Source organism: Gavialis gangeticus, unplaced genomic scaffold (genome assembly GCF_001723915.1).
Source record: "Gavialis gangeticus isolate Ggan-Ray unplaced genomic scaffold, GavGan_comp1, whole genome shotgun sequence".
NCBI lineage: Eukaryota > Metazoa > Chordata > Crocodylia > Gavialidae > Gavialis > Gavialis gangeticus.
The window spans coordinates 213,456,548-213,471,604 of NW_017729032.1; the positions used below are offsets into that span (position 1 = coordinate 213,456,548).

The 15,057-nt window shown below is 39.4% G+C and overlaps 1 protein-coding gene across 5 annotated transcripts in view; it reads right to left on the reverse strand.

The window, feature by feature from the left end:
- The window catches only part of TTC3 (tetratricopeptide repeat domain 3), a 100,119-nt gene that overhangs the window by 58,563 nt on the left and 26,499 nt on the right, over positions 1-15,057 (reverse strand). For 4 of the 5 annotated variants that reach the window (XM_019524050.1, XM_019524051.1, XM_019524052.1 and 1 more), the window contains exons 15-18: positions 9,673-9,721; positions 6,471-6,531; positions 2,394-2,460; positions 6-143 (exon numbers count right to left, since the gene is read on the reverse strand). In XM_019524050.1, the coding sequence (XP_019379595.1) occupies positions 6-143; positions 2,394-2,460; positions 6,471-6,531; positions 9,673-9,721 (315 nt within the window). Of the gene's footprint in view, positions 1-5; positions 144-2,393; positions 2,461-6,470; positions 6,532-8,194; positions 8,446-9,672; positions 9,722-15,057 lie in introns of those variants that run through there. The other variant, XM_019524053.1, reaches the window with a different exon arrangement.

Here is a 15,057-nt window from a genome sequence, read left to right on the forward strand (position 1 = left end):
TTCACCTTTAATTCTGAAGGATCCAGAATATTCATCAGCTGTGAAAAGGCCTGCTCAGCACTGCGACAGCGCTGGTCCATCAAGGCTGTATAGCCATCACAAACAAGAGATTTTAACATTTCTGGCAACGTAGTTGAATCCACCTAAAAAAGATATTAACAATCAAATTTTGGTTCACTATATTATAAAATAAGCCTAGTATTAAAAAAAAAAAGTTTACCTGATAGATGATTACCATCAGAATTCAGTATATCTGCATTTTAATTATAAACAATTATACCTTCCTACATTTAATTCAGTGTTGGCATTCAGTCAGATCCAAAGCATCTCTGAACGGCCAATTTGGGTGAGTTTAAGAAAATTCTGTTCCCATTCTGAAATAACTTCACTGGCTTCCCGTTTATTTCAAAGTCAGTTAAAAGTTATTCTATTTCAGTGCTCATTAGACTTGCTCCAGCCTACTTTACAGACCTATTCACTCTAGTCCTCAGTTCAAATCTAGGCTTCTGTCTCTTCACCCAACTTCACCAGTTGAGTTCAAGTTTCCTTTTCAGCACTTTTGCCATCTAAAATTAGGCTTTCTGTGTATTTTTCTCCTCGTGCTGTCCAGTCCATGTAAAACAATTCCCTCTTGCCTGTATGTTCTCCCTTGGTCTTGGTTCATATTTAATGCTGAAATATCTTGGGATTAATTAAAATGACTGCACAAGTGTTACTCCTCCAGGTCACTTCCAAACATGGTATTATGTTTTTGATTTCAGATCTATGTTCTGAACAACAGGGCAGATCTTCCTGCTGGCAGATACCTATGAAGTCAGTGGAGCTACATGCCAGTGCACCACTCATTCCCCAGGGACACAGCTGAGTGATTGTGTTTTGAACAAATAATTAAAAGAAATCAAAACAGTTTAATTTCAAAGCAGCAACTATTTGTCAAAGTACAACAGACAAGGGTTTTTACAACATAAGCAGAGTAATATAAAATGTACAAATACTATACTGTTTGTGTCAGGTGGACCTGTTTTATAAGCTACCATCACTAGGACACATTAACGTATGATGGAACTTAAATTAAAATAAAATGAAAAGTCAAGCCCATAATTTTCTCTCCAGTCGTCAGAAGGCAGAGCAAGGATGTAAAAAAAGTGGGGAAATTTCTGGAAGTAAGGAAGACATGAGCTTAAGTTGCCCAATTGGCTGGTGGCACATGAGGCTAAATGGCACTGTGGAGTATTATTTTTAGCTATATCAGAGGATAGAAAGTACGAAAAGATGCCCTTCTTATCTTTTATATACATTTATGCAAACACATTTAAAATCACCACTAATACCGTGACAAGCTGAACAATGCAAAGCAGTTAATTATTAAGGCTGTATTCTTAAGTCATGCTTAAAAGTACAGCTTCGCATACTTAGAAATAACCCACTTTTATTTTCATATACTTTTTAAAATAATGATTAGGAAGTTGTTTCTCATGTCCAAGGTAATACTACCATTTTCTTGAATATATTAAATATCTGAAATAATACTAGCCTGTGGAAACATGAGCAGCATACATACAATTGTAAAATGTAAAGTTTTATATCTTAAGAGTTTTATCTTGCTAAAATTCTCTGTGGAGAATTAAGTGTCAGAAGTCAAGCTGTAAGAATGCTAAATTCATTCCAAAATAGAAAGGTTACTATGATAGTCTAGTTTGTGAAAATATTCCAAATATTTGTTGTCTTTTAAAAACAAAATGTAGAATGTAGGAAGAATGGTGATGGTAAAATTAGTCATAAATATGAAGCTTGTTACACTGCTAATGGATGAATATTTAAGTGATTGGTTGTTCGTGTCTTTTGTTTTTTAGGTTTTCATACCAAATTTCCTCTATATTGGTGACAATGTACCACATCCTATTCCATCACGAGGCATCCAAGGACTACTTAAAGTGATCCAGTTCAAGTCACTGATGCAAAAAGGAAGCAGGTAAGCCTCTTCCTCCTTGCTACTTTTTGTGACTTTGCCTTAAAGACAAAAATACACAAAAGTAGACAGAACCAATACCCCAAGCCAGGTATACTAGCTTGTTCTTTAAAGCACCTTCCAATATGGATCAGAGATTTTTTTTTTTGCCAGGTGGTAGAAGGTTTGGACTAAAACTCAGTAAGGCTTCAGGTTCATTGTGACATGCAAATATATGCTTGTCAGAAAGAAGCATGCTAAAACAATATCAGATGTAAACTGGCTAAGTGAGTAGATCAAGTATACCATGTTGGTCTAATAAGTATTAAAAATTCAGCAGTGGTATTTAAATGTTGCTTTCAACATCACACAGTTTATTCATAAAGAGACACAAAAGAAGTTTTTTAAGTTAAGATCTTAACATTTTGTGGTTTTCTTCAGTTACCTGTCGGACAGCACTGCAGAATTTATCTTGGACATTTTTAGAGTCAATCTTCAAATTCAGGTGTTCTCTACAATTAAAGACAGTATTATCATAAGCTCAATTTCCAAGTCAGAGTATGCAGATACACATTATGATATATCCCATTATGCAAAAAGCAAGAAAAGTCCTTTGCTTATATAACTGCACGACAACATTTGACTTGGTACTACCCCATGGTCAAGGGCAGCAAACATTTTCTGCCTAAGATACAAATCTCTAAGATTTCAGAAGAATCTTTTATCCCCAGAGTAAACTGAGCAACAACCTGGTATATACAAATAGGAATATGATCACTGAACAAATATCCACCTCCTTAAAAAAAGGACCAACAATATTTTCCTTTATGAGCTGAACAAACATTACCCCTTCATCTAACTCAAGAAAAAACTGTTAACTCTTCTTAAGTGAAACTGAAAAGCCATGCAAACTGAAGGAAAATGATTAAGCAAGATCTTGCACCATCTTAAACTGGTAAAATTCACAATTTATGTGAAAACCATGAATATTTCCATCTCTTTGTATATCATTGGGCAAATTACTTATTCCATATTTCATTTATGAATCTGTTGAACAGATGATAATTCTTACTTTCTCCTACTCTGTCTTATTTATATTACAGTCTTTAAGATGGATGAACCTCTTTGCTAGGTTAGTGAGGGCTAACCTTTTTGGCAGCCCTGCCATAAATTAGCCCAGCACCCTCTCCAAGTGACATTCTTCCCCTGCCCAATCTGCAACTCTGCTTCCTTCTCCCTGTTTAGTATGCCCTATCTAATCTGCTGCTCTACTTTCTGCTACCTGGCCTATATGCCACTGCATTGCTTATCACCTCCATCTGCCAGGGGCCACTCAGAGGCCATGTGTGGCTGCTCCTGCTCTGGGCCATAAGTGGCATGGGCAGCCTCTGTTGTGGGGCACATGGCAGACAAGAAGGAGCAAGGAACAAAGCAGCAGATAGGATAAAGAGCAAAAAGAAGGGCAACAGATCAGAAAAGGGGCAAGGAGTGGAGAGCCGGGCAACAGATTGGGCAGGAAAAGGGGATCAGAGTGGTACTTGGAAGGCACAGGGTTTACCTTGCGACACAGTTACCAAAAAGATTGGCCCCACTGCTCTAGGCCAAGAGTGTCAAACATCTGATCTACGAGGCTTCTCATAGGCTACATCACCCACCTTGAGTCTGGATTTGGTTTGTGGGGCCACCAGAACCCCTATGGCAGCGGTGTTGATCCCAATGGCTGCTTGAGCTGCTGTTTCAGCACAGCTGCAGAACCCAGGGAGTTTAACTGATCACTTATGTCCATCCCTTCCTGCCGCCTAAAATCAAGGTTTGTCAACCCCCCGGAAACTAAAATCAGTTGGGGGAGGGAAGGGGGAAGGAAGGGGCAAGGGGCTGAGCAGCAGCCACAGGGAGTAACACCACTGTCACTGCACACACGGTCTTTCCAGCACACAAGGCCCTACAATTTGCCCACCCCTGCTGTAGGCCATACAGAAATATAAAACAGAAACAGACTTCAGTTTTAAGAACCCCCTAGGTTTTACGGGTTCTATACATGTTTTTAACAACTGATCTGACACTGCCCCAAAAACTGAACAGATGTACAGTATTTAGCTTTTGGACAGAACATACATGCACATGCTTAAAAATTAAAAACATTAACACTCCCATTGCCTACACTGGAATCACTCACAGTTAAATTCGAAAACCTGTTGACAAAAAGAAATTCTGTACTCTCAGTTCTGAAAATGGTTGAAAATGTGTTCCTGTGGCCAAGGCAGTTCTTTTATGTCTTTTTTGTGTTACTATTTGGGCATATCTAAATGAGATGTTTACTGTGGAGTTGCCTAATTAGCAATGCAGTAAACATTTTAGCATCTACACACTGCACCCCCATTAGGCTGCAGGAAACTAATAAACTCCACAGCAGGTTAACACTCGTAAAGACAAGTACTTTCCTGCTGCAGATTTAAAAAAAGAGCAGCAACGCATGTAGATGCTGACCCAGCTGGCTGGGGCAAGAAGATGCTTCAGTGTTGGGGCTGCATGCTGGCTAGCCCTGCAATGAAACACCTTCATGCCCCAGCCAGCCCCTCTGCAGCACACCGACCTGCTTCAGAGCAGCCATGAGTTGCCAGGCTGACCCCCAGGACCCTCTGCCAGCTGGGGCTGCTCAGACTCATCTCAACGTGCTGTCAGCCTGGGTGCACATGTAAATGCAGTGCCCTGGAGCAATCAACTCCAGTGTGATATGCACCGGAGTTTATTGCTGCACATTAAATACACATGTGCATCCTCTGAGTATTAAAACATCCATGATATCAAATGATAATCCAAGATATCTGGCCGCTTAGAAAGCTACAACACATTTTGTTTTTTTACTTCAAACGAATTTTTTTATTGTAAAAAAAAAAAAAACTTGAAAATATACAAGACAGCAATAATACTTTTGAAGTCCCTTAAAAATAATTTATAAATCCCTATGTGCCATACAGGAGCCCTGCTATGCCTCTGGACAGCACTATGATCTGCCAGGCAGAAGGCTTTGACTCAGAAATATCACAATAATCATATCAGCATGGCCCAAAATTTAACAAGGATCAGGCTATTTCTTATGGGTTGAAGATAGCATGCCAAGTTGGAATTAGAGTTCTCAGAGGTAACCTGTCTGCTACATACAGACAAGAGCACATGCAAGGCCTTGAAAATATGATACAAACTAAGTTATGCTGATAGGAGTACATTTTGACCAAATAATTAGAACAAGATCCACATTATCTTACACTGTCCAATAAACACAGTCATTGTTATGTCTAACGTAACCAATTTATAAGAGAAACAGCTAAAAAGATACAAATACCATGGTAGTTTTAAGAAACATCAAGTCATTTAACAAGAATTTTCATATTATGCATTTATTTATACATGGCTCACAAACAAAACTCCAAACATTAGCACAGGCTCTCCTTGAAAGCTGATTAAAATAAATTTAAATCAACAGTTAAAGTGCAGGTTTTCCTTGAAATGTTAAGTTTAAAATGGCACACTAGGTCAAGTAAAAAAGCAATTTTCTGTAACTTTCAGCAAAGCATAGTTTCACACTAATTCTCTTTCATTAACCTTAATTCCCCTTTATCATTAACACCATAACAAAAATCACAGGGTCAATTTATACCTTCAGCTACTGCAGGAATAACAAAACAACTAAACTGAGGCTGCAAGAATGAAAGCTTGAGTACATAATGAGTAACTTATAACTGAATTAAAAGTCCTAAAATGCCCAATTACTATAATGATATTACAGCTAAAAATGTGAGCCAAAAACTCCTGCAGTGTCTAGATATATACAGGTCTACCAAAGGATTTTTTGATTACCTTTGATAAAGTGCCCAGTCACATCAAGAATGAAGTAAAGGGCAAACTGACAATCTAAATAATAATTTTTAAGAAGTGCTACAGCCCATGAAAATCCTTAAAAGACTTCATTTTTACTTTCGTTTAGTCAATTACGTTAAAATTTTGTATTCAGGTGTTGATTATTCTAGATACTTTTTTTAGATTACTAAAAAGAATTTAAAGAAAAAATGAACAAACTTAAAGGAAGATTAAAATATAGAAGTATTATTTTGGTTATGTTCTCCTGTGTTTTGTTTGTTATTGAAGACAGGATTTATCATCAGAGGTTTTGCTTTTTCAGTTTACTTTCTACCCCTTGATCCCTTACTAAATCATAACCTTATGCCTAGGAAAAATATCTACTACTATAAAATAATTCAATGTTATAGCCTTCAACAGAGGATGAAAAAGCTGTTTTCACCAGCTTTTTCAACTTAAAAAATACATCATCAGTAAAAAGCAAACAAAATGTATTAAAACATTCAAAATGTACATTTAACCTTCTATCTGATCTATTTTAACACTTCCAAGATAAAAGTTGTCCTTATAAAAATAAAATAAAAATAGGGAAAATAAAAAATTTCAGTAGTGTCATCCCAAAAGTTTTCATCCTAAAAAGCAACTCATGATAAACTATACTCACCTTGCCTTTTCAGAAACACTGGTTTTGTTCTTTGGCTTTCCTTTATTTTGGTGATTCTGTCCTATTATGGAATAATGGCAGTTTATAAAATGAAAACAATGTAAAAAAGGCATCAACTTAAGTCACATTTTAATCCAATTCATTTTATCCATTTGATCCAACTCCGTGTAGTTTCTCCCTTTCTAAAAGTCACCCAACAAAGCAGCACAGCAATTTATAAAAAAAAGTCAGGCCATTAATTAACAGGAAGATATATCAGAAATAGAAATTTAAGATGTACTTAAAAATGTAGTGTGTATTTGCAAAATCCCAATCTAACTAAAGTAAATTTCCTACTTATAGTTTTTAAAGGGAAACCATACACAAACTTAATACACAGTATTATTTCAAGTTTTGGTATTTAACTAAAGACATTCCCATCTTTAAAAACATGCTGTTGAATGAAAAAAACTCAGTAAATTCAAGTCACAGGTTCTCTTGAAGAATGAAAGAAAGGAGAAGAAACACACCAGTCATTTTCTCTTACCTATGCCAGGCTATATTCCACAGCATCAAAATTTGAACTTCTCCACAGCATTAATCAGGCAACTATAACTGAGATCCAATTTTCTATACTACTTATTTCATCATGGAAGTTCTCAAAATGATGATTTTGTACACTGATGCTAAGACACCTTAAGGTCATGGTTTTCCAAAAGTAGAGTACTCAGAAAATCACCTCCATTTGAGATTTTTTAGCAGTGGGCAAATGAAAAAAGGTTGGGAAAGAAAAAGAAAGTGACTGGTCTAAAATATTGTTGGACTTCAGACCACTGACAGATCTGTATTGAATTCTGTGCCTGCAAATGTTTGATAATTCAACAAGCAGAGACACATTATTGCTGAACATAGCCCTGCTGAGTCCTTATGACTCAAACACACAATATCAATAAGGTAATACTGATTCAGTACCAACAATGATACGAGTTCATAAAATTAAAAAAAAAAAGTCATCAAGGATAACTGCACTGAAAACAATGATAAACAAGCACTTTATATAAACTCCAATGATTACACATCATATATTTAGATATGAAGGTGGCCAACTCAGTTTATGGCAGCCTGTAATTTAATACTTAGTCTAGAATCAGCTAAAGAACATATAGAACATGCTGCTTTAACACCCATCTTGTTTTCAGACAAAAGCCAAGGAGTCAACTGACCAAATGCAAAAGATTTTTGATTATTTGCTTGCCCTGAGCTTGAAGGATGTGTAATGTAAGACTGCGTTAATTGTATAGTTCACATTGTCAAAACAGTCACAAACCAGACAACCTATGAAAAACAGGAAAATAACTTAGCCTGGAGGAACATCTTTGTTGAGAGCAAAAGGAAGACAGACTTAGCTAGTCATTCCGACATGGCTGTTATACAAGTTGTGCATAAGAAAAATGCAAGAAAATATGATCAATTATTACAAAATGTAAAAGTTGCATGGACATGATATCGCACACCACAAACTTCAGTCCAAAAATGAAACAATGCCACCTATGTTTCTGTTCTTCCCTCAATACAGTTCACTTTTAAAATAAAAAACAGAAAAACAAGTTTTCATATGCAATACAAGCTCTCCTCCAAATAAATCACCCAGAGCAACATTATTTATCTCATAAGAACTAATATGGATCATTTCAATCTCCTCTGAGAATATGAAATATGAAGAAAGCCAAGTGTGAACTACTTACCCCAGAAATACCGTAATGCATTAGAAGTAACACTAGTTCTACTAGGAAGTGCCATTAAGAACAAGCAAAAAAAATATACTACAGAAAAGCAAATGCGCTCAAAAAAATACATTAAAACAAAGTTTCAAAGGAAAATATGCTAAATGCTAATTAATTAAAAATTTAAAAGAATGGCACGGAAGTCCCATATATAAAAACTCCCACAATCCATAGGCCTTTCATTGAACAAAGAGCCTGGGAAAGAAAAATGAAAGCTTTACCTCCACCCACCTAAAGCCTGTAACAATTAGTCATGCACAACCTAACTCCTCCTCCCAAATCAAGGCCAAACAAAATACTTCCTCTAAATCAGTACTGACACAAGATCTCTTGTACCGCAGACTTTTTTTTGGGGGGTGGGATTCCAAGAAAAAAAAATCTGCCTTCTCAACTACTAAAAGTTTTGCAAGAATTGGTCCTTTTTCAAAAGCTGGTCATGTGCAAGTAACTTGGGGTTTTTATAAGACAGAAAAGAAAAGAGTAGAAAATAAAGTCCTAAGGAATAAAACACTGCCTGCTGCTCCAAAATTTATACTTTCTCCCCACATAAAGCAGCTGTCTTCAGTTTGGTATTACTGTGTAGTAGGTACCTTTCTTTTTTTTTTCCAGCAGAAAGAATAAATTTAACATGGCTGTGCTCCAGTATTAAAAGACACTGGTATTCATGAATTCATTGAGTCTTGAAATTACACCCACCTCTCCTCCTCACTATTTTTTAAAAATCCTATTCTTGAATCAAAGGGGACAAAAAAAATCTAACTGGCTCCCCTTGCCTGACTCGGTTATCCTGTCTTCCACAGTTTAGTTCCACTTGATTATCTCAAATGCATGCTGACAAATATGCTAACTAAGGGTGCAGCACGACAATAACTAAAGAAAAACACATACTGAATTCTCCTCTATAGTAAGAAGCAGACAAATGATTGCCTATCCCAAGCTACCTCCCTAAAGTAGGTGCTATTACAACACATTGGCAGACAAGGTTCTGTGTGTAACTGGCACTAGGTGACAGGAAAGCTTCACTGAGCAAAGGGCTTCTTCCCTGGGAGCGGACATACATGTTCCATATAGCAACTTTCACATACAGTAAAGTTCAACACATTTTCCAAGGGGTAGCTCTACCTGGATTTGAGTGATTTACTGAGTAGCAAGGCTGCCCACCCTACTTTTTACTAGGTAGTAAGCATGTGCAACTGCACCTAACAAAGGATGAAGAAAACTGGAAAGACACAAGTTGTTCAGTACTCACATTCCAGAATGATTCCAGAAATAAGAATGAAATATGTAATACACAATAGTTTACAGAGTTTTTAGTACAACATATTAAATTTCAAGTTTTCTTGACTGACAAAACAGTTATTTTAAAAAAACCACCCTGTCAAATTGCTATTACTGTCAGTGCTAACTCAGATGGGGTACAAAGTAAAAAATTAACTCACCTGATGGTAACTCTGAATTATTCTCTTTACTTAGGGTATCAGTGGAGACCTATTGATACAGAACAAACATACATAGCTTTGAAAAGTCAAGAGCCACAATTTTTGATACATGGACAAGAAAGGGAAAGACGACAATAGTTCAATCTAAAAACATGTTTAAACTGAAAATGACAATTAGGTCAGCATTATCTAGGACAATTATATTAAAATACATCAGTCTGTATCACCAGGGCCCCCCTTGGAGTCACTAGGAACAATGGCCACAAGCTGAGGGAGGATAGGTTTAGGTTAGATATTAGGAAGAACTACTTCACTGTAAGGGTGGCCAGAGCCTGGAATAGGCTTCCCAGAGAGGTGGTGCTCTCACCTTCCCTGGAAATCTTCAAGAGGAGACTGGCTAGGCACCTGGCTGGGGTCTTATGACCCCTGCCACCCCCAGTGCTCCTTCCTGCCCATGGCAGGGGGTCAGACTAGATGATCTGTCTAGGTCCCTTCCGACTCACTGATTCTATGATTCAATAAATAAAATCAGAATTAGAAGTGATTAAGAGAGGAAGGAAGAACAGGGAAGTGGTTCTTGACAGATTAAGTACTTAATTACACTCCTGTAGCAGCAGAATCAGTGTCCTAAATTGGAGGTTGCCAACCAGGGGGTATGCATACCCCTGGGGGGTCTTGTGAAGCCCCCAGGGGGTACATAGCAGTGGAACAGAGAAGTGGGGGGCACTTCTGGTTTCACTGGTGGTGCTCTGGGGTTTGCCACAGGGAACCACCCCCCTGCTCGACCGGCCGGGGGACTCCCTGCTTCTGGACTGGCTGCTGGGAATGCACCAAATCAAAAAAAGTTGAAAACCCCCATTCTAAATTGTGTGTAGTCTGTTCAAAGACAGTTTCAGTGCGAGAAGACTGAGGCCCACACTTAATGGCAGACTGTGAAAATGAAGGACACTGGGTAGAAGAGGGGTTATCCTTTTTAGCTTACTTTTCAAATGAAACAAAAAAGACAATATATAAAAAAGGTAAAAAACCGCAGAGAAGAGTCTTCTACTTAAGAATCATAGGCTGCATTCAAGGGATTTCTATTTTGTACTCAGTCCAGTCAGACTGCTGCCTCCCCAACAGAAGCATCTTTTTTCTTTATGCCAAATTACAGAGCATAATCTGAGCAGTCCAGCTGGTGGCACATTGTTTGCATGTGGCCAGTGAGGCGTTAACAGGATTGGCTCCCGTTCCCTGCATCCCCCCAGCCACTCCAGCCCTAACATCACTTGGAATCTCTCAGCTTCCCCTCCTTCCTCCGAGTTCTGCTGCCTGCCCACACCCGAGGGGGCTGAACAACTCAGCAAACCTTAAATATCAGAGAGAAAAAAAAATGTGTATGTCCAAATGACAGCTTCTCTTCAAAAAATAAATAAATAAATAAATAAATAATAATAATAAAAATTAAAACCTACTATTTTATTTGAATTGCCGTTCTGTTCCCCAATAGAATGATCAAGTTTGAAAAGAAAGCTATTTCACAACCAACTTTAATGTATAAAATTTGAATCTCTTACACACCCAGTATATTTCATAGATGGGGTTTCTGGCCCATTTTTTCTTTGAAAAGATGGGCCATTTCATTTAAGTCTGTATCAATCCAATGTTATGACTGATGCCTACAGAGCCTTTGTGTACAACTCAAATAATCAACATTTTAGTTCTTAGAGCAGCTAAGATATTCTTATATTACAACACATACAAAACACTACCAACCCTCCCAAAATATTTCTTATTCACAATAAAGCCAAAAATGCTGCTAAAGTAGGAAACAACTTGATTTGTTGAAAGTGCATTTATAATTTCAGCTATAAATCTGCATTAATAGGTTCTAAAAAACATCATGGTTGTACATGGATGGTGAGATGCATCTTAAATAAGGTGGATTTAAGATTTTTTCCAACTGCTACATGATCAGATTTTGCATGCAACAATTGTCACATCCAAAAAAAAAAAACCAATAAGTCAAACACTATCATTAAGAACATTTAAATTTGTAAAAATCTAAAAGTTTACTAAAACACCGATTAACTGAAAAATATCCTGTCACATTCTTTGCATTAAATAATGAAATCTGCTCTCATGCTACTTTTTTATGACCACCATCTCTCTGAAAAAGGTGAAGTGATAAAGCACTTGTTACATTTATATAATATGATTTAACTTTCATATTAAGTTTTTCCATTATTTCACACTGCTAAAATACTACCCTTTTTTTGTTCACAGTACAGAAAGTATTTAATCAGCAACGTCTGGGCAAACCTACATTATGACATAGGTTTGTCCATATTTGTTACCTGCCTCAACAGGTAACAATTTTTCACAAGATGCTGTTCCAAAACAAATACAATTTAAAATCTTCAAAATGTCCTTTTACATTCTGAATATCTGCACTTCCTCTGTTTTTGAGACAAGCATCGTAATTCCCTAACCCTCTATTTCCTCATTCTTTGCTCTTTCCCCTTGGTTTCAGTTCTCTGTAAATGAGTCAGCTTTTCTATCCAGCGACACCCTTGCATAAGTTTCTGCTAATCTTTCATACCTGTATAGTACTTAAGTATTTTACACTACTAAAAGAGCCACATTATTCATTATCTTGGTTCCAGTTATATCTAGCATAAGTAACCAACTAATTTTGTGCAATTAATAAGTAGACATTAACACACTGAAAACCTTTCTGTTTTATTTCATCTAGTTTGGGAATGCAGCTTTTATGATCATCACAAGATGAGTGATGAAAGTCTTGTTGTAGCAAAACCCCCAGCTTTTCTTTTCTTTTTTATTTTAAAATGCTTTCCCTCCCTTTCCCCAACCATTTCTGACTTTTTCTCTCCCTCTCTATTCCCTATAGATAAGAATAAGTAAGCTAAGTTGTAGGATAAGCTTTAACATTTTATTTTAGGTAGTAAGTTTTAATTCTCTCTCCCCTCTTTGCAAATAAGTGCCCTGCTATCTTGATATAGATACCCACTGTTTTATAAAAAAGTGATAATTATTACGTTTGTATTGATTTTTCACTGCTTTTATATTATGTGATTATTGTTTTAGGCCTACATATGTAAGTTAGCATAAGTCATGTTAAGCTTCCATTTTGTTTGTCAAGTCTCCATCTTGTTCCCCATGCCCCACTGTATAACCTATGACTTGTACCTACCCCTCCTATGTAACTTGGTTCCTGAATGAATGGGGACAAATGAGAGACAATGGCAGTGGGTCTAAAAATAGCTTCCTCTGAACCATCAACACCAATACCTGGACCACCGACCCAGTCCTTGGAACCACCCTCAGTGTTCAAGAAACAAAAGATGAGGTGAGGCAACCTTCCATTGTGCCGAGCTGCACACGCTCAGTAAGAACACCTGGAGCCCTCTGGGACAGGACTGACCTTGTCTGGACAGACCCTCCCCATAGGAGATCAGAATTGGCCTGACCCCACACAGAAACACTGCTTACCCAGATAGGAGTGCAAACCATTGCAGAACTGGCACAATTTATGATAGTGTCATCTCATTTTTTAATCAGTGAAAATTATCCTGGCTTCAAACTAGGATAAACAGAATTTTTTCAAATGATGCCTATGCTAATTATTTCAGAGATTTAGTTGTAGCCATGTTGGTCTAAAGGCACAGGCAAACAAAACTCTTGGTTTAGACAATTCTATCCAGCCCATGGGGCCCCTAAAAAATGTAGAAAATTAATATTTCTCTGCCCTTGGTTCCTGTCACAAGTGACAGGAGCAAAGGGCAGTAGGACCCAGGGGAAGCCCAGCAGGCTCCAACAACAGCAGGGCCTACCTGGCACCGCCCCCCCAGCCAGAAGCCCCTCCCAGGACTTCTGGCCTGGGAGCATGTGGCTGCCCTGTGCTGGAACTGCAGGTAAGCTGGGGGGAGAAGGGCAGGGGGGACTCCAGGAAGGGAAGGAGCACGGGAGGGAAGCAGCCCCTTCCCTGCCCCATGCTGCAGCTGCTTGGAGCCCACATGGGGCTGCCTGTGCCCGCTCCAGACACCCCTCAGGCTGCAAGTGGCTGTAGCAGGGAGCGCCGGCCATGGGGCCAGCGAGTGGCCACACCCCCCTGCCGCTTTTCCCTGGGCTCCTTCCCTGTGTGGAGAAAAGCAGCTCCTTGTCCGCCCCATGGCTGGCACTCCCTGCTGCAGGTTCTTGCAGCCCACGTGGGGCTGTCTGGAGCAAGCACAGGCAGCCCCAGGCCAGCTGCGAGCAGCTGTAGCGTGGGGCACAGGGCGGGCAAGGGGCTGCTTCCCCAGCACCACCTTGTAACCTAGCCCCACTGCCAGGCTGGCAGCAGGGTTGGGTTACAAGCCGGTGCTGAGCACAGGGAAAAGCGGTCCCTTGCTTGCTGTGTGGCCGCTGCCTCACGCTGCAGCCACTTGCAGCCCATGTGGGCTGCGAGCAGCTTCAGCAGGGAGCACCAGCCACGGGGTGGGCAAGGGGCCACTTTTCCCTGTGCTCAGCACCAGCTTCTTCCCTGCTGGCAAGCAGGGGGTCAGGTCTGTGCACTGCCCCCTGCCTGTACCGCGGGTCTGGGGGGCAGTGGGTGTGAGTGGGTAGGGAGCCAGTGGGAGCAAGGGGCCCACACCGGGGCCAGTGCCAGCAAGGCCCAGACCAGAGTCGCAGGAACACGGCGTCCCAGCCAGCAGGGGCTCTATGGAGCCAGGGCAGCTCCCTCTCTCCCTGCTGGTGCAGCCCAGTCTGACTCCACAGACCCCTGCCAGCCTGCACCCCGCTTTGGGCCCCACTGGTGATGGCCCTGGGACACTGGTCCCAAGATGGTGACCAGGGGGCGAGGCACCTGTCAAGGGGCAGCCAGCTATCACTATAAAGAATGAACACAAAAAGGTTTTGAATCTGTCCACCTGCAGGAAGGAGTTTTGGGTGCATCCAACAAGACCCGACTCCATTCCTTGTGGCTGGTCTGGTACCACACTGACCTGAGCAACTTTAGAACTTGGTAACACCTTAACCTCTGCAGGGCTGTCTAACTAACTATCTGTGTGTGTGCTTGTTTCTTTTGTATGAATGAATGAGTATGTATGGGAATGGGTGAAGCAGATAAAACATAAAAGGAATAAACAACAGTAAGGTTATGTTCCAATAAATGCGGCGGTATGCCTTATCCCCTGATAAGATTCCTGCTTGTTTTTAATTCACACCGTATGCCCTTTGGAACAATACAAACTGTAATTTTTGGAAAAACTGTAAACTTTAGATACAAAAACACAACAAGAAAACATATTGTAAGTCTGGGTATCCTAATTAATTGAATGTACAATCTAATCAAAAATAGTAATAAAGTTCTTCTTCCACACTAAAGTTGGTCCACAAAAAAAT